The 27,447-nt window shown below is 44.3% G+C and overlaps 3 protein-coding genes across 6 annotated transcripts in view; 1 reads left to right on the top strand and 2 right to left on the bottom strand.

Annotated features, from left to right (window-relative positions):
- The window catches only part of KIAA0100 (KIAA0100 ortholog), a 28,924-nt gene extending 15,196 nt beyond the window's left edge, over window positions 1–13,728 (bottom strand). Inside the window, exons 1-23 of one of the 2 annotated variants that reach the window (XR_005983137.1) lie at window positions 13,537–13,728; window positions 12,559–12,682; window positions 11,985–12,034; window positions 11,546–11,693; window positions 11,246–11,364; window positions 10,949–11,009; window positions 10,584–10,767; window positions 9,925–10,048; window positions 9,637–9,761; window positions 9,133–9,200; window positions 8,872–9,017; window positions 7,443–7,561; window positions 7,171–7,334; window positions 6,757–7,015; window positions 5,979–6,184; window positions 3,284–4,376; window positions 2,667–2,858; window positions 2,335–2,537; window positions 2,069–2,187; window positions 1,727–1,947; window positions 1,026–1,216; window positions 811–910; window positions 471–673 (exon numbers count right to left, since the gene is read on the bottom strand). Coding sequence is in view for 1 of the 2 variants with exons in the window: in XM_041725487.1 (XP_041581421.1) it covers window positions 471–673; window positions 811–910; window positions 1,026–1,216; window positions 1,727–1,947; window positions 2,069–2,187; window positions 2,335–2,537; window positions 2,667–2,858; window positions 3,284–4,376; window positions 5,979–6,184; window positions 6,757–7,015; window positions 7,171–7,334; window positions 7,443–7,561; window positions 8,872–9,017; window positions 9,133–9,200; window positions 9,637–9,761; window positions 9,925–10,048; window positions 10,584–10,767; window positions 10,949–11,009; window positions 11,246–11,364; window positions 11,546–11,693; window positions 11,985–12,034; window positions 12,559–12,682; window positions 13,537–13,601 (4,284 nt within the window). In the remaining variant the exon portion in view is untranslated. The remainder of the gene's footprint in view (window positions 1–470; window positions 674–810; window positions 911–1,025; window positions 1,217–1,726; window positions 1,948–2,068; window positions 2,188–2,334; window positions 2,538–2,666; window positions 2,859–3,283; window positions 4,377–5,978; window positions 6,185–6,756; window positions 7,016–7,170; window positions 7,335–7,442; window positions 7,562–8,871; window positions 9,018–9,132; window positions 9,201–9,636; window positions 9,762–9,924; window positions 10,049–10,583; window positions 10,768–10,948; window positions 11,010–11,245; window positions 11,365–11,545; window positions 11,694–11,984; window positions 12,035–12,558; window positions 12,683–13,536) is intronic. The other variant, XM_041725487.1, reaches the window with a different exon arrangement.
- Window positions 13,729–15,757: 2,029 nt separating this feature from the next.
- Window positions 15,758–25,157, bottom strand: SDF2 (stromal cell derived factor 2). The gene is made up of 3 exons (XM_041725552.1): window positions 24,954–25,157; window positions 20,511–20,707; window positions 15,758–16,654 (listed from the first exon to the last, which is right to left on the bottom strand). Exons 1-3 carry the CDS (start codon window positions 25,102–25,104, stop codon window positions 16,367–16,369), a joined length of 636 nt encoding a protein of 211 aa, XP_041581486.1. The 5' UTR covers window positions 25,105–25,157; the 3' UTR covers window positions 15,758–16,366.
- A 205-nt stretch (window positions 25,158–25,362) lies between these two features.
- The window catches only part of SUPT6H (SPT6 homolog, histone chaperone and transcription elongation factor), a 35,349-nt gene continuing 33,264 nt past the window's right edge, over window positions 25,363–27,447 (top strand). The window contains exon 1 of one of the 3 annotated variants that reach the window (XM_041725551.1): window positions 25,363–25,571. The gene's annotated coding sequence lies outside the window, so the exon portion shown is untranslated. Of the gene's footprint in view, window positions 25,576–27,447 lie in introns of all 3 variants that reach the window. The other 2 variants (XM_041725550.1, XM_041725549.1) reach the window with 2 other exon arrangements.

Genomic DNA, 27,447 nt, shown 5'->3' with positions numbered 1-27,447 from the left:
CCTGCATGAAGCCTACTTCTCCCTCTGTCTGTGTCTCTGACTCTCTTAATGCCTCTCATGAATAAACAAAATCTTTTTTTTTTAAAAGGAAAAGACCATAATCCCCAATGTGATAATATTTGGAGATGTGGCTTTTGGGAGGTAATTAGGTTTATATGAGGTCACAAGGGTAGGGTTCTTATGATGGGATTAGTGCCCTTATAAGAAGAGACACCAGAGAGCATACTCTTTGTTTTCTTGCCTTGTGAGGACAAAGCAAAGGCAACTGTCTACAACCCAAGAAAAGAACCCTCACCAGAATATGACTCTGCTGGCACCTTAATCTTAGACTTCCCAGCCTCCAGAACTGTGAGAAATAAATTTCTGTTGTTTAAGCCATGCATTCTTTGGTATTTTGTTATGGCAGCCTGAGCAAACTAAGACACCTACTGATACAAAAAAGCTAGTAAAGAGACTGCATCAGGTGGTACCTCCTCAGCTGTGCGATTACTATGCCGCTGGTAGGTGAGGGAGGACAGGCTCAGTAGGTGGGTCTTTGTTACCAAGGGATCAAGGCAGTGATCAGCATTCTCTTCAGTGGGCGAAGCCATCAGGTGAACAGTCACCTGACTTAGGTCACTAACCATCTGGGTCACACTCCAGTCAGAGATGAGGCGCCGCATCACTGTGCCTGCTGAGAAAAGGAAGCATACAGAGGCCATGAGGATCAGTACAGAAAAATAGTGTGGAACAGAAAGAGGGAAGAGAAAGGAGAAGGGTGAAGAGGGCAAGGACGAGGATAGGAGAAATAACGGCAGTCTTTGAGCTTACCTTGAGGTATAAGCCGCTGAGTTCCCCTAGTGAAGACATGGCCCTGACTGCATTCAATCTGGATGCCCCGTTGCTGGGCAAATGAAGCCCAATAATGCACCTGGCAACAAGAAAGCTTAGCTCTGAACAATGAATGGCATCAGAGCGATGATTAAGATAAGAAAAAACAAGAAAACTAGAGAAGGACAACAGAACTGAGGATGTCAGAGCCTGACCTGCAGCTGGGGAAAAAGTGCTGTATAGGAAAGCTGCTTGTAGTGCTGGCCAAGTTTCTTCTTGCTAGGTTTCAGGTTATTGAAGAGCTTTCCCCTACAGATAGGCCTTGTAACACTAGTCCAAGTTGCCCAGAAGTTTTGCATCCAGCGCAGGGTACTACTATATAACAGAATCCGGGGCTGGGATATTGCTGTAAAAAAGAGGAAAAGACACTTCCTAGCTGTGATTAAAACAGAGATGAAGTTAAATCTATCCCTAGCTTCAGCTTTTAGAGGTTTGAAAACCCAAGCAGCATTCAGTCTCAAGAGAACATCCCCAACACCTTTTCCTTCTAAAGATCTAAGCTGGGACGCTGGGTGGCTCAGCGGTTGAGCACCTGCCCCTGGCTCAGGGCGTGATCTGTGGTCTCAGGATCGAGTCCCACATCGGGCTCCCTGCCTGGAGTCTGTTTCTCCCTCTGCCTATGTCTCTGCCTTTCTCTCTCTGTGTCTTTCATGAATAAAAAAATCTTAAAAAAATAATAATAATAAAAAAATAAAGATCTAAGCTTTATTTTCACTAACCCTCTCTCAAAAAAACATCCTAATCTAAATCCTCCCTTGCTTTCCCTATCTCCTCCCTAGAGGGTCAGGTTGAAGTCCCTGGTGTTTAAGCCCATCCTCCCAACCCTTCCGCCCACTGCCCCAGACCCAAGCCTCACTCCCACTGTGCCGGGTCAGATCCATCTTGATGGAGAGATTGAGGTTCTCAGAGCGGAATGCCCGGTAGGAGTCATGGAGCTGGCCCAAGGGCACCTCTGGCAGAAACTCTGGGGCCCGCAGAGTGACACTGTGGTGATCATGGGGGTTCCCATGGCACAGCCATTGCAGGTCCAGTGTCATGCAGAGGTCAGGCAGGTGAAGGAAACAGCAGTCATCATACCTGTCTCACAACAGAGTCCCAGCCCTCAGTGTCCTGGTCACTTGCAACCCTCTGGCTCTTCCCCTCTCCCTCCAACCAGAGTCCCTCACCCTATTGAGGCCCCACCCATCACTTCACTCACTTAGAAGCTGTTCTCACGTTGACATCCAAGTCACCCCTGAACACAAACTGACCAGGTTTCCAATGAAAAGACAGGTGGCTCCACTCCCAGTGCATATTTTCTGTGGTGTTGTACGGGTCCTATAACCACCCCCAATAATTTGGTGAGATCTGGTAAGAGTATCACCCAAATCTCCCAAATGAGTACCTTTCTCTCTTCCCTCCCATGTGCTATAAGCCCCAACCATACCATCCTAATAAGAAAACAACTCCTCTGGAACCTCTCACCTCAGTAGCCAACTGGTGCAGATTTGCCTGTTCAATATCCATGTGCCAGTCCCCATGGAACAGAAGACGGCTCTTGTCCCACCAGGGCAAGGGTGGGCTGGGGTCAGCTGAAGGCTTGGTCAAGAGGTCCACAGACTGGCTAATCAGTGTCCAGGCTGGATCCCAGCATGGGCCCCATACTACTGTGTACTGAAAGATTTCCGCTGTGATAGAGGAGGAAAAGATACAACTTGTTACACAACTTCTTTCTTCACTCCAACAGGCCTCAGCTCATCTCCCATCCCAGCCATCACAACATCCCCCGGCCAAACCAGCTGCCCTCCTCTACTCACAGCGGAAGTCGTGGTAGAACTTGAGTGGAGGCATGTTCCTCTCTACTGCCACGTTACCCCATGGAAGCCCCAAGTGCAAGATTTGACGCCGCCGGGAGCAAGGCTGACCACTCTGTTCGGTGCCCACAAGTCGACCCATCAGCCGCCAGTCACGTATCTCAAACAGGTACCGGGGATAATCTCTTATCCGAACTGTTATTACAGGGAGGATATATGCTGGCTATTCAGAGGACTGTCTCAACATGCCTCGAGCATTCCCTGCCACTACTTTTAACCATCTATTTAACAAGGTCAACTGAGAAAACAAGATCTGGCAGTTGGAAGAAAAGCTGGAAAAGGGCATGGAGACACTGAGCAGATGGTGAGGGGAATAAAACCAAGACCCAAGAGACACACTAACCCTGAAGATGACTATGGTTATTGTCCTTTACAGTAGCCAAGCAGTTTCAGGGTGAAATTCTGGAACAAAGAAAGGAAGAGGGGCCCACCTCCCACTCCACTCATCCAAAAACCACCACAGTTCCCAATATAACTGAACTCCTCTGTAGTCACTCAAAGAGTTTTCTGAAGCTCTGAGGGCAAACACCACTCTCTGCAAATAAGCAAGTACTACTTACCCAAAAACGTCTTAACACTGCACTTGAGCATACGACACCACTGAATGACAAGATCTACTCCTTCAGCAGGAAAAGGGCTGCCTGGATCAAGCTCTTGAACTTGCTCTACCACACGCTCAGGCCCATGGAAGGAGGCATCTGCCAGAGCTACCAGCTCTAGCCCTGCCACGCTCCAAGTGAGCAGTGCCCGGCGCATAGGTGTGTTGCCATAGAGACGACGGGAGCGCTGAATGTAAATTTCAATGTTTTTATGTTCCAAAGAGGCATAGAGCTCCTCAATCTTACGGGCTGGCAATAACTCCCCATGTTGCTTCCGAAGGGCAGCCACCTTGGCATCCAGCAACTGCAGCCTTTTGGCACTCTCCTTACTTTCATCCTTCATTAGTTCATAGTTATCACGAAGTTTCACCTCAAAAATGTCATCAAGGAAAACCCAGGAGAAGTGCTGAACCTTTAAGAGTAGATCAGGTGGGAGTGGGGCAGGGCTTGGAGAAGCCTGAGCATGAGTTCCTCGATGCAACCCCTTCAGCCACTTCTGAACTCCCACAGCCTCATCCAGAGTTCGAGAGAAATCATACTGATAAGGAAACTCCACCGAGACTGAGCCCAAGGAGAGGAGCCAAACACGATTCCGGAGGGTCTGCAGCACAGGGAAAGGGTTCCGGTGGAGGATCATCTCCTCCAGTTCAGGTAACAGCTGTACCTCCACTTCCTTAAAGTTGAAGATGCTATTACCATCAAAGCCAGCAGCCAGCTCCGGGCAGTAAGCCTGTAGTGAACCCCCATGCCGGCTCAGTGACACACTCTCTGCAGCCAGGGTAATGAACTTGTCCTCAGCTACAAAAGCTGTCAGCTTAGCTGTGTTCACCTCTAGTGTTAGGTTTAGTAGCCGCTTTGGAGGAGATGGCTCAGGGAGAAGGCCTTCCAGTTCAGACACAGTCTCTGGAGTCTCTAGTGCAAGGAATGGAATAGACTCGGGAAACAGAGTGGCTCTTAGTAGGTCTCGGCAATGTAGGGTAGCCAGGACATGCTGATACAGGTACATGTGATCTGGCGGGCTCCAAAGTAAGGTCAGCCCTGTACCACACTGAACCTTCAGGGAACAAGAGAAAAAGATCTGTCAGTTACAATATCCCAAAACAGGAGAGATGGCTGGGATTATTATTATGTAGATGCACACCTGGGTGAAGAACCATTTCCATTTAGAAGCATTTCCTGAGTAACTACATTAATTACTCCCTTGCCTTGTTTCCCTAGCATGAATATACAGAACTAATAGTTCTTACTTGTTTTGTTTTTGGGTTTTTTTTCAGGTCTTATTTATATGTAAGAGCACTTACACTTTTGAGTTCCCAACTGGATTTTAAATTATCTGAAAGCAGAGGCCACGTGTGTTGATTCTTAATATCTACCACAGGATATGAATTATATACAGCAAATACTTATTAAGTCATGTGGCTTTTTGTTTCTGTTCATGAAATACCTTTCTATAATGGCCATGTTCTGGATAATAACCACTGCAACAATCAATTTAAAAATGTTTTATGCATTAATTTGATTTTGATTTAATACTTTTTTTTTTAAGATTTTATTTATTCATTTTAGGGAGAGAGAGAGAGGGTGCACATGAGCAGGAAGGGGCAGGAGAGGGAGAAAGAATCTGAAGCAGACTCCACACTGAGTGCAGAGCCTGACATGGGGCTCAATCCCATGAGATCACAACCTGAGCTAAAAGGTCAGATACTCAACCAATGGAGCTAGCCAGGTACCCCTGACTTAATTCTTTTTTTTTTTTCCCTGACTTAATTCTTAAATAAAAGTATAAAAAGAACTGACCACACAAGTCAATACAGCAATTGACTCATACGAAATTATGCTTCAAAGAAGGGAATCTTTGTAAGCTTGAAAAACGAAATCAATCCTGAATAGTTACACAAAGAAAATTTAAATCACAGAACAGAAAAATGCCTTTGAGCTCCAGCCTCTGAAAAGACAACTCCTCAGTTTCCAAAGGAAGCTGAAGTAAGACAATTAGAAAGATATTCCATTCCCCTCCTAAGAGGGTCCCATATCCACCTGGTACCCTGAGGAGAAAGATCTTGAAAAGCCTCTTAAAACTTGCCAGGGTCTCCATTTTCAGTTCCCTTTCAGACTTTTTTTTTTTATTTTATATTTAAGTAATCTTTACACCCAACGTGGGGCTCAAACTTTCAACCCCAAGATCAAGAGTCACACATTCCACAAAGTGAACCCACCAGGCACCCTTCCCTTCCAGCCTTTTAATGTGCTGTGTGCTTCAGCGAAATAACACCAGAAAAAAAAAAAAGCCCCTTATTTTTCAGATATATGCTGAAATATTTAGGGTTGAAATTATATGTCTGGTATATATCTGCCTCAAAATAATCCCAGAGCAGGAGGCAGGGGCGACTGGTGGGTCATAGAACTGAAACAAACTGGTCATAATTGGTAATTACTGAAGCTGGGTATGGCTACATACAAGTTCAAATATCCTCCTTAGTTCTGTGTATATTTTACATTCCATAAAGAGTTAAAAATGTACAGAACAAGCCCGGCCAAAAAGAACACAAGGTATCATATTTCTTATAAATGTTTCACAACAAACTCAGAAGGCTGGGAAATGCTCTTTAGCCTAGGAAAAAACCAATCTGACTTCACCTCCCCATAGAAGCTTTACCTCCAGAGAGCGGATGCTGCTGTGATAGGTGATGGAGAGCATGGAGAGACTGAGCACGGGAGTGGGGATGTCAGGAGCTTTACAGCAGGGCTGCATCTTCTCTGTGACTGACTTCACTAGGGCAAGCACAAGTCCCTGGACACCCACAGTGGAGGTTTCAGCACTTCCCAGGATGGTCAGTGTGTCTAGTCGGACCTCTGAAGCACCTAACATCCAGAAACCACATTAGCATTGGCTCTCAGCTCTGGCAACTTCAGCCCTCACTCTCCTTTCTTACTCATTCCATTCATTCTAGTTTTCTTTATTTCCTATACCTACCCCTAAGTTCATTCCTCATATTTCATGGAAATTTTTCCTTTTCTATCTTAACCTACCTAAATCAAAGAAGCTCTCTAATGCCTACAAAGAGATAAATCCAAAAAAATAAAAAAATAAAAAAAATAAAAAATAAAAAATAAAAAAAAAAAAAAAGAGATAAATCCGTTTCTAGAACTAAACACACATGGAAATAAAAAAACTACACATCTCAGTTTCTTGACCAACTATCAAGGCTTTTTTTTTTTTTTTAATAAATCTTGCTTAGTAATATCTTCTATAAGCCTCTAAGAAATTTCAAGAAACCCAACAGTTATGTAAAACCTTCTAGCATCTCATGCCTTTAAATTAGAAAAAATTCAAATAATCAGCTTCATTAAATAAGAAGGGAGCATACTGAACTAGCATAATATGTTTAGGTCACAAACTACCCACTTAGGTATAGACTCCCTGTCCCACTTACCAATCAGGGCAGAAAGGGTGAACAAGTTCATGTCCTCCACCTTCAAGTCTACCTTCCACAGCAATGACACAGATTCCCCAAATGAAGATTCTCTAGAGACAGCTGACTTCCCAGACTGTGTGTCCATCAAGGATAAAATGCGAGAGAGACATTGGGCACAGGTATCTGATGCTTCTACCTGCAGTCCTCGGATGGTACAATCCAGAAAGAGGGTATCTGACTGGGTACTAGACAGGCCCAAAGGCTGGTTATAGCTACCCTAGAAAAGAAGCAGAGGGAGCCCCCTTAGAAGCATGCAGACACAGTTCTATAACACCCTAATGCATCATCTTCTGCCAAAAAGATGCTCCGTGCACTAAAGCATGGCAGGACAAGGAAACCATATGGGCTCCGTTCATCAAAGTCCCCACCTACCTGTAGTGTGAAGGAGTCCAGGACAAGTGCCTCACCCCAAACATGCATATTGGGTGGGTGGGGTGCTCGCTGAATGTGGGAGTCACTGCCCACCCTCCAGCAGAGATGGTCCACAGTTAGGACACCCCGCTGATGGATACTTTGTGGCCTCAGGTGTTGGTAATCTGAACAAAGAAGGTAAGAAAGACTTCTATGGAGCCACTGTAAACATCAATTGGGCCTAGCTTCACTAATGGACAGATTCTTGTTCCTTTTCCATCCCAAAGTCTTACCTAGAGAGATAGAATTGAATCCCAAGGCAAAGGGTGGTGTATCACCAAGCTGAACAGAAACATTGACATTGGAGATGGAGGTGCTAAAGATGATGGGAGCCAGGATTTGGGGGAAGGTTCTGCATAAGGACAAAACATTATTGTTCGATAAAGAAAGAACTGCAGCTTCCTATTACGGAACAGGTACATGAAGCTCTCAAAAGTCAGGGTAAATTTTGCTGTGATTCTGAGACACCTGGGTGGCTCAGCAGTTGAACATCTGCCTTTGGCTCAGGGCATGATCCCAGGGTCCCAGGATCGAGTTCTGCATCGGGCATCTTGCATGAAGCCTGTTTCTCCCTCTGCCTGTGTCTCTGCCTCTCTCTCTCTGTCTCTCACAAATAAATAAAATCTTAAAAAAAAAAAATTTTGTTGTGATGCTTAAGATGGAATGCAACTAAGACCAAATTCATCAGTTTGCCATTCCCAATGGTAATTTGCAGGAATTCAAGAAAGATATTAAATAGAACCATATGAGATTACCATTTCATAAGTCAAATATGAACATCAGTAGATCATATGATTCAACCTAATACAACAAAGGAACACTGCTTCCAAGTCATTATTAACTTTAAGTTGTTTACGCAACAAATGCACAGAGAGATGACACGGCTGATATATCACTTGATAATCTAAAGCAGACAAGATATTGTGGATCACTTAAACTCAATGTAACAATTATATATTTTGTATAATAAGGCACTATGCTGGCACTGAGAACATAAAAACAAAAAAGACTTCATCATACTGTCAAAAAATCTAGTTTAATGGGGAAAATATATAAAATAGAAATGCTATTAGGGCACCTGGGTGGCTCAGTCAGTTAAGCACCCAACTTTTTTTTTTTTTTTTTTTTTTTAAGAGAGGCAGGTATCCCAGAGCCTCACACCCTGGTAATTCTTGTTTGCCTCTTTATTTATATATCATTTTTAAGATTTTATTTATTTATTTATGAAAGACACAGAGAGAGATAGAGGCAGAGACACAGGCAGAGGGAGAAGCAGGCCTCATGCAGGGAGCCTGACATGGGACTCGATCCTGGATCTCCAGGATCTTACCCTGGGCTGAAGGCAGTGCTAAACTGCTGAGCCACCAGGGCTGCCCAAGCACCCAACTCTTGATTTCAGCTCAGTTTGTGATCTCAGGGTCACAGGATCAAGCCCCAAGTTGGGCTTGGAGCCTGCTTGGGGTTCTCTCTCTTCCTCTCCCTTTGCCCCTCCCACTCCCATGCTCACTCGCTCTCTTTCAAAAAAATAAAATAAAATAAAATAAAATAAAAAAGAATTGCTATTGAAGTAATCAAATACATATTTAACACAACATGCCACTTCAATCCAAAAGAATCTGGGAATCTACCTGATAAGATGGTGGCTAAAAGGATTACACTGACCTTTTCTTTCTTTGTTTAAAAACAGATGAGCTAGACCCTTGGGTCTCCAGTGCTAGCATGTGCAGCCAGTGAGAGAATTCCTGGTGCCGGTAATGAATAATACAAGTATTCAAAACCAGGGAGGCTGAAAGGTCAATAGTGGTCACCTGGAAATAAGAACACCAGAACTGTCGGCTTGGGTTTTATCCCATTAACTCACAATGCAATGATACAAGGAGAAAGCAGAGAAAGGAATGATTCTTGGTATCACAGTCATCATACCTGCACAATAGCCTTGAGGGAGTTGAGACAGACAATGCGCTGGCGGCTCTGGGACAGCAACAACCCATCTGTGAGGGCAAAGAGCAGATCAGAGAACAACACTGGGAAAACAGAAGGCAAACTAGAGGCAGGCAAGCAGACTGAACAGACTGTCACCAAAACTCATGAGTTGGGGCTATATTCTCTCAGTATGTTCCCTCCTCTCCATCCCCAATTACACTGATATTAAATTAAGAAGGCCAAATGGAGGGCAGCCCGGGTGGCTCAGCGGTGTAAAGCTTGCCTTTGGCCCAGGGTGTGATCCTGGAGATAAGGGATCGAGTCCCATGTTGGGCTCCCTGCATGGTGCCTGCTTCTCCCCCTGCCTGTGTCTCTGCCTCTCTGTCTCTCTCTCTCAAATAAATAATAAATAAAATCTTTAAGAAAAAAAAAAAAAAAGAAGGCCAAATGGAGCATGGGAGAGAGTGTCTAATTATCTCGGTACCAACATCCCCACCCATGAACCTTTTAGTACGAGTTCAGTGCTCATCTGTGCCAAATCCGAGTTTGCTGTGAAGCTTCGAAGAGGCAGCTGATCCTCATCACGGTGGTACAGGAAATGCAACAGCTTCAGTGTCCAATTCAGGTGCCTGGACCAGAGACAGACTCTGGCTCAGGAATGCATGGAATGTCATTCTTACTCCCTTTCTCCCACAGACAAGCTCAGTGCAGTGCAGCTACTAAGCTAGTTACAAAGACCTGAGCATATAGAGCATATCACTCTCCACACTTCTGTGTCAGGAGAGATCCTACCTCTTTTGACTATTCATGGACAGCACCACACTTGTGATCTCCATTTTCACCTTGACCTGATCTGGCAGCTGCTGAAGGAGGTACAGGCCAGGCAAAGTTGGCTCAGCCAAGTTCTCTGTCACTTCTGAAAACATGAGTGAATAACACAAGAGCCATCAATCCTTAACACATTCAAGTCCCCAAAATACCCTATCCTCTTTGGCCAAATCTTCCCACATAAAGTAGGCTAACCAAATGCCCAATCTTAGGCCACAAAGCAAATATCCCAGAGATCCAGTCACCTGGTGTACTTCCTTTCCCAGAATCTAAAAAACAGTAGGGAGAGGTTAATATAACGGAAAGAATATAGACTTCAGAGCAAAGTAATTGATGTCCCATTTTTACTACTGACTAGCTCTATGACCTCAGTCAAGTCACATAGCTGCTCTTCCTGGGCTTCTGTTTTCTTGTTTGTGAAATGCTGAGAATTTAGAGAGACCATATGTAAGACTAATACTACAAATCTAATTCATGACAAGTAAATGCCCTATTTCCTTTAACTATCCTCAGGATCAAAGGTCATGCTAACAAATCACATCTAATGAATAGTGAGACCCCTATTTTTATGTACTTCCAGAATAATCGAACAGGGCAGCAAAACTTACTGACCAGGTCTTTACCTGAACAAGGTTTGGGTGCCAGGCTTGGGCCCTGGCGTAGCAGCTGACTATGAAAAAGGCCTTCATGCAGTTCAGCATGGAGTGTCCACATATCCACAGTAATGGCCTTCAGTTGCCGACTGCTGATGCCCACCTCTAGACACAACTTTAGGGCCAGTGAGAGCTCCGCTAAGCAGGTGTCCTCCTGCAGGGAGGATAAAAGCCTCTAAGGTGATGTAGGGAGTCTGGGGGTTATGGGCCAAAATTCAGTCTAGACCACCACCTTGAGAGACACTTCCCCCCTTAAGAACATGGAATCTAGAATGTAAGCTCCTTCATATCTTATGCCCAGAAATAAGGCATCTAAATGACCAGGGCATACTTACCAATTGGCCACTCTTTAGAACTTTGCTGTTGATCTGATTTAGGCCAACCTCACATTTCAGCCTGGGAAAGGAAAAAAAATTAAGAGCAGCTGGCCCCTTTCCTCACTGTTTAATTTCAGTCAAGTTTTACTGGCTGAAAGGAACAAAGCAAATAGAAGTACCTAATCTTAGCCTCTCCTCAAATTGCTACATAATGAGAACTTGACAGCTTAATAAGAAAACCCTGACATCCACCCACCCTGAAACAACTGTAAGGCAAGAATGGGACTACCCGACCCTCTTCTACCCAATGGTTACCTTTTCCCATCACAATCCAAAAGAAAGCTGCTTTCTCTGATTTGAATGTGCCACAAAGACTCAGAAGTAGCCACCTTGAGAACCATGATGTTTATAGAATCTACATGAATGGAAAATAGCTAGAAAGAAGCAAAGAATAATCATTAATGTCAAGGCACTGATATTCCTTTCCAGTAGAGAAAGAATAAGAGGCATGCATCTCTTGGTATTATGTTCCCAAAACAATATAAAAATCCACCTATGACTCTACAGCCAGCCATCCCTACTATATAGTCCAGGAAAGTGGGAGAAGTATCTCACCTGACAGAAGATCTTCAGTAAGGATGGACTGAAGGACAGTTCCTTTTGATGTACCCCAGTGCTTTGGGAAAATGGGGCAAAAAGGCCAGAAACCTTCTGTAGGTCCGTCCTGATACGTACTTCTCCAAAGCACAATGCCACATAGCGTCTGCCCAGAAGAGAAATCTCACTGCCATCAGGTCCAGCCCTTCCCTAGCAGTCTCCACCCCTCCGTCACATCCACTCTCCCATCCTCTGTAAAAATGTAACTCAAATCACGGAGAACAGTCTCATAGTTGTCAATATCTGTCTCACAAAATAATAGCTTCCAGGCTAACTGAGAGATATCAGCAAAACCCCAGCCCCCTCCTTGAGCTGTGAGGCCTCCGTAGAATGACATTCTGCGAACCCCAATCCCAAAATATTCCGCAAGAGAAGAGTGAGGATATAGGGTACTCACGGCAGATCATGGCTAAGGAGTTTGCTGGAAATCCACAGGCTATCAATTTCCTAAAACAGTGGAGAAGAAAGCTTTGTACACTAGGTGCTAGGTAAGCCATGAGCAGCCTGAAGCCAGGAAAGGTTGCAAGAAGAGGAGGAAGTGCGATAGCCCCTCCACTAAATATTCTCCACTCTATTTCCACCAACTTCTCTCCTCAGCACTGTATCTGCTCCTGACAATGACACTGATTGAACTTGCTTAGTATTTCTCTTTCATGACTATGTTGCTATTTCTTCTCTTAAATTAGAACAGTAAGCTTTTCTATTTCCTATTATCTTTTTTCTGTGCTTAGTTCTGTATCTTTCTTACTATACATACCCTGAACACTCTGTGCCTTATAAGCATTTTTAACTCAACAACTTGCATCAGTCCCAGTGTTTCCAAACTCACTCTAAGATCATCTTGACAAAGAGGTGACAAGGCTGGGTTGACTAGGAAAGCCACCCAGAATTTTAGGAAAAAAAGAAATAAAAAGTTAAAATTTAGCTGAGTCCACTCCACATACATACCCAGGGAGTTCCCCAAGACTCACCACAGTTTGCTGGTGTTGCTGAAACTTAAGGCTGACATTCTGGATCCAAAAAAAGGAGCCAATCTTTAGCTCCGCCTGCAGCTTTCGCTGACACCACTTGGTGACCAACCGGACCACAAACCACCTGCAGAAAAATCCCTGTAAGTCCACAGGACCCTCTCCCAATGTTGGTTGTCCTCACCCCTTCCTGGTCCTAAAACGCCTCGCAAAAAGGTCATGTCCTAAAGCTGGATCTACTGGGCAACTCTCTGGTCTCCCAAAACAACACTGTCACACTCAGCCACAAAGATCAAGACCCCACCTAGCCCTGGAGAGTCCTCCTCCACCCGGATGAAATCAGACAAACTACAGCCCACTTCCTAAGTCGGGGACAAATAAAGCAATCCTTGCAATCCTTAGGAACGCCAGAGGAAGAAAGAAGAGGCCCGAAGAGGAGTGGAAATACAGGCAGCCCTGTGTCAGATGTGCCATCATCACACTCTCCCCCACGGGGTCTGTCTCCGCTCTCCAGACAGGTGTCAGCGAGAAGGCACTGTGGGTCACACCCGGCCGGCTCAAACGCCACTCTCCCCTGGGTAGCCAGACCTGTTCCGCCTCGGGCGAGGCTGCAGGTGCCCTCCGCGCTTGGTGACGGGGACACCCAGGGGCGAGTGACGGGGGGAAAGGGAGACCACCAAGCCAAGCCGGGCCCCTCTTCACACACCTATTCAGCTCCCAGGCTCAGCATCCCCTCAGGCCTCGCCCGCTCTCAGTCTCCCCTACTCCCAGTTTCTAGCTGCCAGCTCGGGCCGTACGCCCCCGCTCCAGCCCTCCGCGCGCCGCGCGCCCCTTCCGCGGCCCCCGTCGGGCCCTCCCCCCCCGCCGCCCGCGCACCGTCCACTCCAGCCCCCTTCCCCTCCGCGCGCTTTTCAGGCGAGCACCCCCTCCTCAATCTCTTGCTTCCTCAGTCCCCGGCCGCTGTGGCCGGGATCCCCTCACCGGCCTAACAGGGCGCTGAGCACGACCAACAGCAAGGCCAACAGCGCGGAGAAGAACAGGGGCATCCCGGCCCCGGCCCGGCCTGGCTCCGGCCCCCGCCCTGCCGGGGCCCCCCCACGCCCGCTCCGCTCTGCGCCGCCGCAGGCCGACCAGCCGCACGCACAGGAAGGGCCCTGGACAAGGAAGCGTTGGCGCGCGTGCACCCCGCCCCCCACAGCCCGCCAGCCAGCCAGCTGTCTCCCGGCCCCACTCCTCCCCGCGCCAGCGATCTGGCAGGGCCGACTGGCTGCCTGCGCGAAGTCGGGGCGTGGCTCCAGAGGAGACCGTGGGGGTGGGGGGCGGAACTCGCGCCGACTGACACTCATGCGCCGCCCCTGGACCCACCCTTCCGCACCCGGAAATGCGGAGCCCGGGGCTTACCCGAGACCGAGTCTGAACCGGTTCCCTGGCTGGCTAGACTCCGCCGTCTCATTTCGGCCGCGGCGCTCCACTTTTAAGGCACTTTCCTAGGGTGATTATAGAGTCCGCTTGGCCACTTAGGGTCCGGACTGAGGGTACTACTATTATAACCCTGGGTCATATGAAGCAGCTGCCCTTTCATACGAGCCTTATCTGAAAATCAGTGAGGAGGAAACCAAGAACTAAAGGACATCAGTTAAAATTCCCACCTCATTCTATCCACAAAGGAACGAGTTTTTCATTCATTTTACTGTTTGAATACTGTTCGAGTCAATTAACATGTACTGACCTACTGTGTGAGCAACGCAATTTTCTGGACCCTTCATAGGACAAGTTTTCAGTGTCTACAGTATATATAGCACAATCTGGTCAGTGGGCTGGGGGAATACGACAGAACTACAGAATACTGTTCTTGTCTCTCAGCAAGTTTACCTTGGAAGCAAACTTAATTGCAGGAAATAGGCCATTCAGGATCAACATCATTTTGCCGGTTTCCTCCTCTGTGAAATGAGGAAACTGGACAAAGGTACCTTTCAACTCTAGTACACGCTAAACATTCCAAGGATTTCAAAATAAGCACTTCATATTCCTTTGCTCTTCCATCCTAATCTCCATAAATATCCTCCAAGATTTTACGTGGAAACTTTTTTCAATTCCTTCAAAAAAGCATCATTTCAGTTTTCACATTGGGTTGCCCATAGTTTTAACTCCAACTGGTTTCCTTATCTAGTCCTCTCATCCATCATTTCACCTCTCCCCAAAGACTCTACCATGTTTCAAATTCATACTTATCTCTCAAACACTGTAATCTGAAGCCTCCTAGCAAGGTAGGCTTTGTCTGTAAACCCTCAGGAAAGGCCTGACAACTCAGTGAGAACTGTTCAAACCAAGTTGGAGTACCTTGCAACACACCTCCATACTCACATTCATCTTGTCCAATTTGTTTCCTTTATTCAGCTGATTCCTATCACTTCCTTTCTTCTTTCTCCCCCAGACTGTTTCCAGCCTAGTTCCAGTATCTCAATAACCTTAAATGTTGATTTGTCTATCTTTTTTCTGGAAAGATCCCAAAAGATCAATGCAAATGAAATAGGAAAAGCAGGGAGAGGATGGAGATGGAGCTCAACTAGTTCATGGTCTCAACTTCCTGAAACAAGTCCTTGTGAAAGAGACTAAGCCTTTTAATGCCATGGTTTATGTGTGGCACAGACCGGGTATCCCCAAAAGTTTAATGGTAAATCCATATAGCAAAGGAGGAAAAAAAAAATCATTCTTTCTAAAAATAAGGATGGCTAGTCACTGAAATTCCAGATGTGGCAGACACCTCTGTTCACCACGTCCATGCTCAAAAGACCTAGGAGCAAACTTTCTGGAATTGACCAGCAGATAGAAAGGAAGAAATAAGGTAAACAGAGGACAAAAAGTCTTCTACCCCCTTTTAGAGAAAGATATCCCTACATTTACCAAAAAGAGCAGATGATAACAGAGCAAAACACAATTGCAGTGTAGTAAAAAGAATGTGAGCCAGACACAGCTAGACTCCTATTCTTATTTACTAGCTTTAAGAATCCAGGCAGTTACTCAACCTCTATGTTCTGTATTGTAAAATCTGTATTATTTTACTGTAAAATTGACCCTGTATCTGTGAAGATTAAAGGAGGTAAGAGCTATAATACAGCATCTAGTATTTAGCAGACAGTGAATATTGGTTCCTCTTTCTACCCCTACACCTTTTTCTCAACTGCAATTAACAAATCCAAAAAACATTTCATTGGCTATTTATTAAGCTGTATTCCTTCAGGGTCTTTGGCCATAATTAGCCAAAATCTAGTAAAAGTGAAGTGCTAGGAGAAAAGTGAAAACAGAAGAAAAGTCTGGATGCAAGTAAGGCTCCCAGCATCTCTAGAGTGATAGCAGTGACTTGTGTAGGACTCCAGGGCCAATCAGATTATGAAACAGCACACTTAATAAATGACAACATTGGTGACTAATAATGAAATTCTTTATCACTTTGGAGAAAGAGTAAAAGTCACACATTGATAATCCATGATGCCAAGCTTCTGAAGAGTAAAAATTTCCCAACGAAGAGAGGTATCTCCCTTAGTTTCTGTTTTATCAGTATGAATAAAAACATCTGCTCCTTCACCAGCAAGTCCTGTACTCAAAAAGAACTGACCGAAAGTCTGGAAGAACCACCAATTCAAGTGTGAAGGGCTAAAGCTTCCAAACACAGCCACTGTTTTCTGTCACGCATCTTCATCTCAGTGGGGACATGGCCACTGCCCAGGGAACCTGTGGCAGGGATCCCAAGGTGGAGCAGCAGCAGATGTCATGAACACTGTGTGGTAACAGTGGCTTACAGCTTCCAGGCTCATAGCTCTGCGTGATGAGCTTCTGCCTTTAACAACTCACTGGGCTTCATGAAGATGCCTTCCATGGCTTTCCAGTAGTTGTTCTGGCTTGGCTGGGCCATGCCATGTACCTCCTTTTGCCCACTAATAGGTCGACCATATTGTTCTCCTGTGACAGACAGCAGAACTTCAGTGGAAGAGTGCTTGAACCGCACCTCACCATCCCTCACCCAGTAGGGCCCATTACAGAGCACAGTCCAGTCATCCAGATAATCACCTTCACCTTCCTCACCAAAAGCACTCACTTCCTGAAAGACACAAATGGTAGCAATATTAGCATGACTGACACATAGGCTTGGAAAGGAGAGGGAAAAACTAGGAAGAAAAATAAGAGGCTTTCCAGTATTTAAAAATAAACTGGGGGAAGGATGCCTGGGTGGCTCAGCAGTTGAGCATCTGTCTTTGGCTCAGGGCATGATCCTGGTCCTGGGATCGAGTTCTGCATTGGGCTCCCCGCAAGAAGCCTGCTGCTCCCTCTCACTATCTCTCTGCCTTTCTGTGTATCACATGAATAAACAAATAAATAAAATATTTTAAAAAAGAAAAAAAAAATATTTTAAAAAAGAAAAAAGTCAGCTTTTAAAAAAATAAAATAAAAATAAACTGGGGAAAAACTTTTAAAATAATAAACAAACTGTGGAAAAAGATAAAAAGACACAAAGGACATGAAATCAGTTGCCCTAGGATTATGTTCCAAATACTAAGTTTGCAAGTAATCCTGTATTTGCCCTATATCTTCTCTTACAGTCTTACTCTTGCTATTTGACTTTAAATATTTCTGCCTCATCTCTTTATATTTTAAGAGACCCGGTGAGCAACACAAATTGAAAGGGGGAATGGGCTGTGGAGACTGGCAGACCTTGAATCTCCACTCCATTTCTTTCTGTGTAATTCCTTAATTTTCTCCTCTAAAAACTGATGACAGTATCACCTTTACAATAATTTTGAGAACTAAATGAAGTGACAATAAATAACAGCAGAGTCCTTCCACTTGTCTTTTAATCCCATTATCCTTAAGGCCAAATATTCAGTTTCTACTGCAATAAAAAAGTTATAGAGTATTTCAGAAATAAATAAATACATGCTAAGCTATATAAACTATATAATTTTAAATATATTTTTATTGGGCACCTGGGTGGCTCAGTGGTTGAGCATCTGCCTTTGGCTCAGGTCATGATCCCGGGGTCCTGGGACCGAGTCCCACATCAGGCTCCCTGCAGGAAGCCTGCTTCTCCCTCTGCCTATGTCTCTGCCTCTCCAAGTGTTTCTCGCGAATAAATAAATAAAATCTTAAAAAATAATAAAATAAAGATATTTTTATTTTTTTATTAATTCTTTTTTTTGGTAAAGTTTTTATTTATTTATTCATAGAAACAGAGAGGGGGGGGGGGCAGAGGCACAGGCAGAGGGAGAAGCAGGCTCCCTGCAGGGAGCCTGACTTGGGACTCGATCCAGGGTCCCCAGGATCACACCCCAGGCTACAGGCAGCGCTAAACCGCTGTGCGGGGGGGGCGGGGGGGCTATTTTTATTTTTTTGAGCAAGAGAGAGCACAAGCTAGGGGAGAGGCAGACAGACAGGGAGAAGCAGACTCCCTGCTGAGCAGGGAGCCGTATGTAGGGCTGGATCTCAGGACCCTGGGATCATGACCTGAGCCAAAGGCAGATGCTTAACGGACTGAGCCACCCAGGTATCCTCCAAAAACCTTTGTTAAGTCTGATCTAATCGTAACAAAAACATCAGACAAATCCCGAGAGGAGCACCCTATAATATACCTGACCAGCATTCCTCAAAACCGTCAAGGTCATCAAAAAGAAGAGTTTGAGAAACTGTTACACCTAAAAGAAGCCTGAGGAGACATGACAACTAAATGTAATATGATATCCTGGATGTGCTCCTGGAACAGAAAAAGTACAGTTGGTAAAAATTAGGAAATCAAAATAAACTATGGAATTTAGCTGATAACAATGTATCAATACTGCTTTATAAACTGAAGAAAATTTACCATACTAACATAAGATGCTAATAGGAAAAACCACGTGCAAAGTGGGGGTGGGAGGGAAGCAGTCATTAAGGGCTATCTCCTAAAACCTCAAGGCTTAAAAAAAGTGGCATAATATTGGGAGGCCTGGCTGGCTCAGTAGGTAGAGTATGTGATTACTGATCTCGAGGTGCTGAGTTCAAACCCCACATTGGGCATTGAGCTTATTTTTTTTTTAATTAATTAAAAAATAAAAATTAAAAAAAAATAAAAATAAATAAAAATAAAAATAAAAATAAAAATTAAGGGATGCCTGGGTGGCTCAGCGGTTGAGCATCTGCCTTCAGCTCAGGGCGTGATCCTGGGGTCTGGGGATCAAGTCCCATATCGGGCTCCCGGCAAGGAGCCTGCTTCTCCCTGGGCCTATGTCTCTGCCTCTTTCTCTGTTTCTCTCATGAATAACATCTTTAGAAAAAAGAAATTTTTTTAAAATTAAAAAGTGGCATAATACTAATTCATTTTCCTAATGTGGCTAGTTGGCATCATTTAAAATAATCTTTTTAAATCTTTTATTTATTTATTTATTTTTTTATTTAAAGATTTATTTTTATTTTATGATAGACAGAGAGAGAGAGAGACAGACAGGCAGAGGGAGAAGCAGGCTCCATGCCAGGAGCCTGACGCGGGACTCGATCCCAGGACCCCAGGACCGCACCCTGGGCCAGAGGCAGGCACAAAACCGCTGAGCCACCCAGGGATCCCCTCTTTTTAAATCTTTTATTTATTGATTCAGGAGAGACACAGAGACAGAGGCAGAGACATAGGCAGAGGGAGAATCAGGCTCCATGCAGGGAACCCGATGTGGGACTTGATCCTGGAACTCTGGGATCATGCCCTGAGCCAAAGGCAAATGCTCAACCACTGAGCCACCCAGGCGTCCCTAAAATAATAATTTTTATTCAAAATTTAGAAAATGTTTATTACAAGTATAGTTGACACACATTGTTCTAGCAGTTTCAGGTGTACAACATTGTGATTCAACATGTCTATACATTATGCTATGTTCACCGCAAGTATAGCTACCACTGGTCACTATACAATGCTTTTACAATTATCACCAACTACATCCCTATGCTGTACCTTTTATCCCTGTGACTTCTTCATTCCATAGCTAGAAGCCTGTTATCTCCCATTCCCCTTCATCCATTCTGCCCATTTCCCCAATCCGTTCCTCTCTGACAACCATCAGTTTGTTCTCTAATAGGTCTGATTCTGCTTTTTGCTTGTTCATTTGTTTTCTTAGATTCCATATATAAATGAAGTCATATGGTATTTGTCTGACTTATTTCACTTAGCCTAGTACCTTCTAGGTCCATCCATGTTGTCACAAATGGCAAGATCTCATTATTTTTTTTATAGCTGAGTAATATTCTGTTGCATATATATGTATACACCATATTTTCCTCACCCATTAATCTATTGATGTACACTTAGGTTGTTTCCATATCTTGGCTATTATAAATAATGCTGCAATAAACATAGTGGTGCATTTATCTTTCCAAATTCGTGTTTTCATTTTCTCTAATACTTAGTACTAGAATTACTGGATCATATATTTCCATTTTTAATTTTTTGAGGAACCTCCATACTGTTTTTCACAGTGGATGCACCAATTTACATTCCTACCAACAGTGCACAAGGGTTCCCTTTTCTCCACATCCTCGCCAACACTTGTTATTTCTTGTTTTTTGATTGTAGCTATTCTGTAAGGTATAAGGTAATATCTTACTATGGTATTGATTTGCATTTCCCTGATGATTAGTGATGTTGAACATCTTTTCCTATGTCAACATTGGGTTTCTTTACTGCAGAATTTATCAAAATGACTTATGATATGCTAACACATACCTTTTGTCTTTCCTCATTTCTTGATTTCATCTAGATGTAAAGTCTATTTTGACCAGAAACAATTTCCTTCACACTTATGAGACAAAGCCATTCTCCAGGTCTGCACACACAAAAAAGAGTATCTACACCTTGAAAAGAAAGGGCTAAGAACCAAAATATTAGACAACTCAACTGAGTTATGCACAGGGCATCAATGATCCACAGGATGCCATCTCACCTGGTTTCCAGAGAGAGGTGAGGTGAAGTGGTGACTATGAAGGTTTCGGCCAGTGTTGACATGTGTCAGCCGGATGGGCTGGCCACATCTGATGGGGGTTCCTCTCTCACACACTGTAGCTGTTTTCCCCCGTATCCTCCAGTAACTATTGCTGTCATCCACAGAGGTTACACCTGTCACTGACTGCTGCCCACTACCTGCAGTTCAAAAAAAAAAAATAGGTAAAGAAAGGAGAGTGAGTTCAACCTAATCCCTCTCTTTCCTAAGGCCAATAATGTGTCCTGTGTCATAAAACAGGTTTGAAGGAGTGGAGAGAGGAAACTCTATGCTTGAAATTTTTTCATCTACAGCATTTAAAAAATTATGTGAAAAATAATAATGTTTATATTTCATATAGTACACATACTTAAATATATCATGTTATTACAATAATACATAAACATTATTTTCTGATAAATTATACTTAAGACTGTAGCATATCAGAAAACTAAGAATTTGCATCAAAGGGCACTAAATAAATTAACTTATATCCATTTTTTTTGAAACACAAGTATTAGTCACCTATATACAATAACCTGGATAGCCCCTGGTATATGTCAGGTGTTTAATCACATAATATAAGTATGTTTAATATTATTCAATGCTTACTACGTATTACAATCAAAACCTTGTCACATTTCACAATAAAAAGGAGACCAGCTTTTGCTTTTGCTGTCAACTTTAATCCAAGCAATTAATCACTGCAGGTCCTGAATTCCCCATAAGTGATCTATCAATAGGTTATAAAAGTATTTATAAGGGGACATCTGGGTGGCTCAGTGGTTGAGTGTCTGCCTTCAGCTCAGGGTGTGATCCTGGGGTCCTGGGATTGAGTCCCACATCGGGCTCCCTGTATGGAGCCTGCTTCTCCCTCTGCCTATGTCTCTGCCTCTCTCTGTGTGTCTCATGAATAAATAAATAAATAAATAAATAGGGATCCCTGGGTGGCGCAGCGGTTTGGCGCCTGCCTTTGGCCCAGGGCGCGATCCTGGAGACCTGGGATCGAATCCCACGTCGGGCTTCGGGTGCGTGGGGCCTGCTTCTCTCTCTGCCTATGTCTCTGCCTCTCTCTCTCTCTCTCTGTGACTATCATAAATAAATAAAAAAAAATTTATAAATAAATAAATAAATAAATAAATAAATAAATCTTTAAAAGCGGGGGGTATTTATGGGGATCCCTGGGTGGCTCAGCAGTTTAGCACCTGCCTCCAGCCCAGGGCATGGTCCTGGAGTCCCGGGATCGAGTCCTGCATCAGGCTCCTGCATGGAGCCTGCTTCTTCCTCTCCCTGTGTCTCTGTCTGCCTGCCTCTCTCTCTGTCTCATGAAAAAATAAATCTTAAAAAAAAAAAAAAGTGTTTGTAAGTCCTCTAAATTTGGTTAATACTGCTTAAAGAGGTACAATTCTTCATGTTAAAAGGCACCAAGTTAGGGCAGCCAAGGTAGCTCAGCAGTTTAGCACCTGTCTTTGGCCCAGGGCATGATCCTGGAGTCCCGGGATCAAGTCCGGCATCGGGCTCCCTGCATGGAGCCTGCTTCTCCCTCTGCCTATATCTCTGCCTCTCTCTCTCTCTCTCTCTCATGAATGAATAAATCTTTAAAAAAAAAAAAAAAAAGGCACCAAGTTAAACACATAGCTACAGGCTTAAAAAGAAAAAGGAAAATATACAAATAATAATTGGTAGTAGTCAGCTAATGTGTACTGAGCACTTTCTAAATGTGAGATATCAATCCAAACCTTTTGCCTGAATATTCTTATTTGATCCATGTATATATTCTCTAAAGTAGGTATTATTATTATCATCCCCAATTTACACTGGAATGTCAGAAAAGCTGAATAGTACACCCATGGTCACACAGCATCAAGAGACAGCGCTGGGGTTTGAACCTAGATAGCCCAACTCTAGAACTCCCACAAAGCTTTACTTTCTGTCGTTATATCAGAAAGACTACTCTCTCATATAAACTCTGGGGATATTCTATTCCCTAAGCCTTCATCTACTACTCAATTCTTTAAAGGCACTTGACAGGGTCCCCTGGGTAGTTCAGTGGTTGAGTGTCTGCCTTTGGGTCAGGTCATGATCCCAGGGTCTGAGATCGAGTCCCTTACCAGGTTCCCTGCAGGGTGCCGGTGTCTCTCATGAATCAATAAATAAAATCTAAAAAAATAAATAAAGGCACTTGACACTTTCCTTGTTACTCTCTCCTTTTTTTTTTTTTTTAAGATTTTATTTATTTATCCATAGAGACACAGAGAGAGAGAGAGAGGCAGAAGCACAGGCAGAGGGAGAAGCAGGCTCCATGCAGGGAGCCTGACGTGGGACTTGATCCAGGGTCCCCAGGATCAAACCCCGGGCTGCAGGCGGCACTAAACCGCTGCACCACCGGGGCTGCCCTGTTACTCTCTCCTGTTCTTCCTGGCTTTGCCTTCAGTCTGCCTGGCCCCACCTGACAGCCTTTTAATGACAGCTTTCACACTTAACACATTACACCTTGCACCACAATTATATGGGTGAACGTCTGTAGCCAACCTACCAGCTTCTCTCTATTGCCTCTTCCACTCAGCTCACAATAAGTCGTTACATCTTAAAAAAAAAAAAAGAGGCAAACCAAGCCTCCTTCCTTACTTCTTGGTTATTGCCTTACAGCTCACTTGGTCCTGGGTTATTATCATGTATCATTAGATTACAGTCCATACTTTGTGTCTTCTATTTTTTCAGTTTTATTCAACCCTTGACTTCCTCTCCCCATGATTCAGAGATCAGACAGCAGATGGGACTGCATTCAGAGTGGTATGGCTGTAGACTCCTCTCCCACCCTTAAACATTGGGATCACTCAGAGTTTAGTCCTTATCCATTTATATATATATATATATATATATATATTTTTTTTTTAAGATTTTATTTGCTTGAGAGAGAGAGAATGAGCAGAGGGAGAAGCAGACTCCCTGCAGTCAGCCTGATGCGGGGCTCGATCCCAGGACCCCAGGATCATGACCTGAGCTGCAGGCAGATGCTCAACCCACTGATCCACCCAGGTGCGCCTTAAATACTTACTGACTGGAGATCAGGACAAAAGCATTTATACATGCTTCAACAGGTTTTTCAAGTGATTCAAATTGACACCAGATTGAGAACCACAGTTCATTCTGGGCAATCGCAGGTACTCTACCCACATCTTCAGTTCCCCTCACCCCTAGTACAATGATGTTGTACTTAACTCTACCTCAGGCTCAGCACAGATCTCTTATGAGCTCCAGACCGAATCTGGTTCTCAAATCTAGCTGCCCATTACAAGCACCGGAAGTTTTCAAATCTACAGATTCCTATTGTCAGACCTCTCTCCCACACTGATTTAGTAGAATCAAACTAGGAAACTAGATCAAGTTAAAAAGCAACAAGCTAGACACACAGCAGGTGTTCACTGAATGGCTGCTAGGATTATAAGATATCCCAAGGACAACAACTCAGTTCCTTTTCTAGTCTAACTGGTCAGACATGTTTTGAGAATCATAAACCACAGACTAGCCCCCATGCTCTCTTAGCTAATAGCATCATCAGTCATCTAAGATAGAAATCTAGCAATGATCCTAGATGCATTGCGTATCCTCACTAACTTCTCTCTTGTCAGTTGTTTTCCTGTAACTTGCTAACTGGCTCACTATTGTATCTCCTGTGTCTAGAACAATATTAGGGACATAATAAGAGTTTATTAAACCTACACTGAATGAATGAACGGGTCAACAAACTGCTAAACTATAAATGAACCCACAAACCAAGCATTTTAATTTCCTATGTTATAAAGCCCTCTAAGCGGTTTCCTCTCAAATTCCAATGAGTGCTTAAAATTCTTACAAGTAGCGTAAAGTCTGAATAAAAAGAGGCCAGAGAAAGAGTTGAAGAGCGAGTTTAAGATGCAAAACAGCTAGAATAGAAAGATATAGTCAAAGAGTGAGGTCCTGGAGTTCAAGACTTCATTGGTACAGCACTTACTGTAATTTTCTACATGTCTGTCTCTCCCGCACTGAGTAGTGCCACCCTGGAGTAGCTGAAAGCAGGGTTTGAAACTGGACAGATTTGGTTCGAACCCCGCCTCTGTCATTCACTAGCTGCAAGGCTCTGAGCATGCGATTTGAGTTTGTTTCCTCATCTGTAAAATGAGGATAACAATCGTCTCTACCTCGTAGGCATGTTATAAATCCTAAAAAGTATATGTGTAATGTGCCCGATACGTAGCTCACCGGATAGAAGCTGGTACTACGCGCAATTCTCCGCCTCTAGATCTCAGGAATCTCCACCGGGCTCCTCTAACCTTCCCAAACCACACCCCTCAGATCTTCTCTTGGCTCCGCCCCCTCCGGAGCCTACCAGGCCTTCCCAGCCCACCCGAACCCGAGCGGCAGTACCTGACCCATAGCGCACGTCGTGTGAGTGCAATCGCACGTTGTGGCGCGTATTGAGTAGCTTCACCACAGAGCCGCATGTAACGACAGCCAGATTGGACGCCCCCACAGCATTCCACAAACCTCCCAACAATAGTAGCGACACCACAGCCATCCTAACTGTAGCGCACAGCCCCTAATCTTCGAAGAAAACTCGGCCCCTCCCCGGAACCGGAAGCTGCGGACGGAACCACAGAGAGGAGGAAATGAGAAAGCCCTCGTCTAGTCTTTATGGTTCCTTTGGCTAGAGCGGCCTGAGGAAGCCGCGAGGCCTGACGTTTCCGATCCCGAAGCTCTGTTCCCAAGTCTCTGTGACACTTACCTTCCTGAACCGCTACGGCAAGTATTCGCGTCCTCCCAAACGAAGCCCCGAGAGCCGGGTGAGAGAAGAGAGAGCAAGAAAGAGCCCGCCCACTCCCAGTGACAGGGAGCCGGAAGTGACGTAGCACGTTGACGCAGCAGCGGCGGCGGTGGCGGCGGAGGGGCCGTGCGGTGGGTCCGTACTATCCTTTCCCAGTCTCGGTTCGACGACTCCATTTTCCTCGGTGGGGGCTTAGCGCACCGAAGTAGCGGCGGCTCAAGGCAGGTAAAGTTCGAACTGGAAAGCGTGTTCCTCTAAACCGGTCAGGTGAGGAACCAGGCTCCTAGGGCCTGGTCCCGTAAGAGAAGAGGTATTGGGGAGCCGTATGCGGGAAGAAGGGGGCCCTCCGGGCCTTCTCTGCTCTATGAGGGGAAAAGGAGAAGGAAACCAGAGTAGTTGCCTAGAGTCTCAGAGCTTTTCCCAACCCTATGCTACCCGAAACCCGTGAATTGGGTGCCCTGTTGTATCAACAAGCTTCCTGGGATTCCGTCCTTCTCCCGAGAGCTAGTGAAAATTGGGCCACGCCAAAGGATTGGGAATGGAAGGACTTGGGCTTCTGAGTCAGGATCAGGTGACCGAATTTTTTTGTTCTGGTGGTGTTAAATTTACGGATCTTACAGCAGCTCGGCCATCAGGCTACAGGGCGATGCCAGATACCATCTTTTTCGGTATTGTTAAAAATAAGATTAGAACTTTTTATAGATGGTTGCCTCCATCAGTCGCCTACCACAAACATCAGAATAGGCTATTAAGTCAAAGCTTCATTTTCTTCCAGTTTCTGCCTTTCTCTCCAGGCAATCCCTTGCTGGAGCAGTTCGTTCCTTTTGGTGGTTTCAAGAAGTGATACTTATTTTTCTTTAAGAGGAGGCCTAAGCTCTCTGATAATATGTCCATGGAAATTCACTGTAATATCAGAAGTAGCAAGGGAGTATTGAGTTACACCGCTGCTATTAACGAACATAGAGAGTGTAAACAGTTTTGAATTTGGTTAATTTCTTCGAGAAAAAAAAAAAGCCTACTTGCACTGTTTATTTGGAAGTCACTGGTTCTAAAGTGTATTGATTACAAAAGTATGATTGCTTCCTTATCCTCTGAATTTAGATCCCTTTTCTATCACTTGTGTCCCTTCAGCCAGTACAAATACATTCTTCTTCAGCTGGCTTGTATGGCTACAAGATAAGATAAGCATAGTTACTCCCTAAGAGGTTTAAATCTCATTTAGAGGTTAATCACGTTTAGAAGTGGTGCAGTCTAGAGAGGCTCAGTCGCGTTTCACAGTTCTCCCTCAGTAGCCCTTCACAAGAAGGGGCTATACTGGAAACGGTCTTTGGAGGCAAGTAAATTTGCCCTTGGTCTTATGTTCTTGATCTCAGTAAGTGGCACTGTGATCAGGACCCTGTGTAAAGTCCTTGGATTCTTCCTATTATTCTCCAGTAAAATCAATCACCCAGTCCTACCTTGCCATAGAAATCTGTTCCCATGACATACACATTATGTTCTGGCATCCCCCTTGTCCCCCTCCAACTATCCTCCTACTTTTTTGATTTCCCTTCAAAGTCAGATTTCTCTGTGTGTCAACTTTCTTGAATTTTATTCATTCTTCAGACTCTACTAGTCTGGTATCTCTTATAACCATTTGGTTGAAATTTTTCTGGTCAAGGTTACCAATGATTTCTGTATTGCTAAATATCATGGATACTTTGTTCTTTCCTCAATCCCTGAAATATGCAACACAGTTTACTCTTGTCCTGCAACTTTCTTCGCTTGGTTTCATTGACACTTCACTACTGAATTGTCTCCATTTCTCTGGTTGCTCCTTCTCAGTCTCCTTTGCTAGGCATTTTTGCTATTTACCTAGTTTCTAAGTGTTGAATTTCCTTCAGAGTTTAATCTTGGGCTCTCTGCCTACTTCCTTTAGGTGATCCAGTTTCATGGCTTTAATTATCATCTGAAAGCTGGCACCTGTCAAGTTCAAATCTCTAGCCAGCCTTTTCCATATTCAAGAATCCATACACAGAATGCCTGTTTAATAGCTCCACTTGGATGTCTCTCAGACATCCCAAACCTAACATCATAATAAAAAGAACATTTTAACTT

Source organism: Vulpes lagopus, chromosome 12 (assembly GCF_018345385.1).
Source record: "Vulpes lagopus strain Blue_001 chromosome 12, ASM1834538v1, whole genome shotgun sequence".
Lineage (NCBI taxonomy): Eukaryota > Metazoa > Chordata > Mammalia > Carnivora > Canidae > Vulpes > Vulpes lagopus.
Note: the sequence above shows the minus strand (reverse complement) of the source record. Positions and strands in the feature narration are given on the sequence as shown.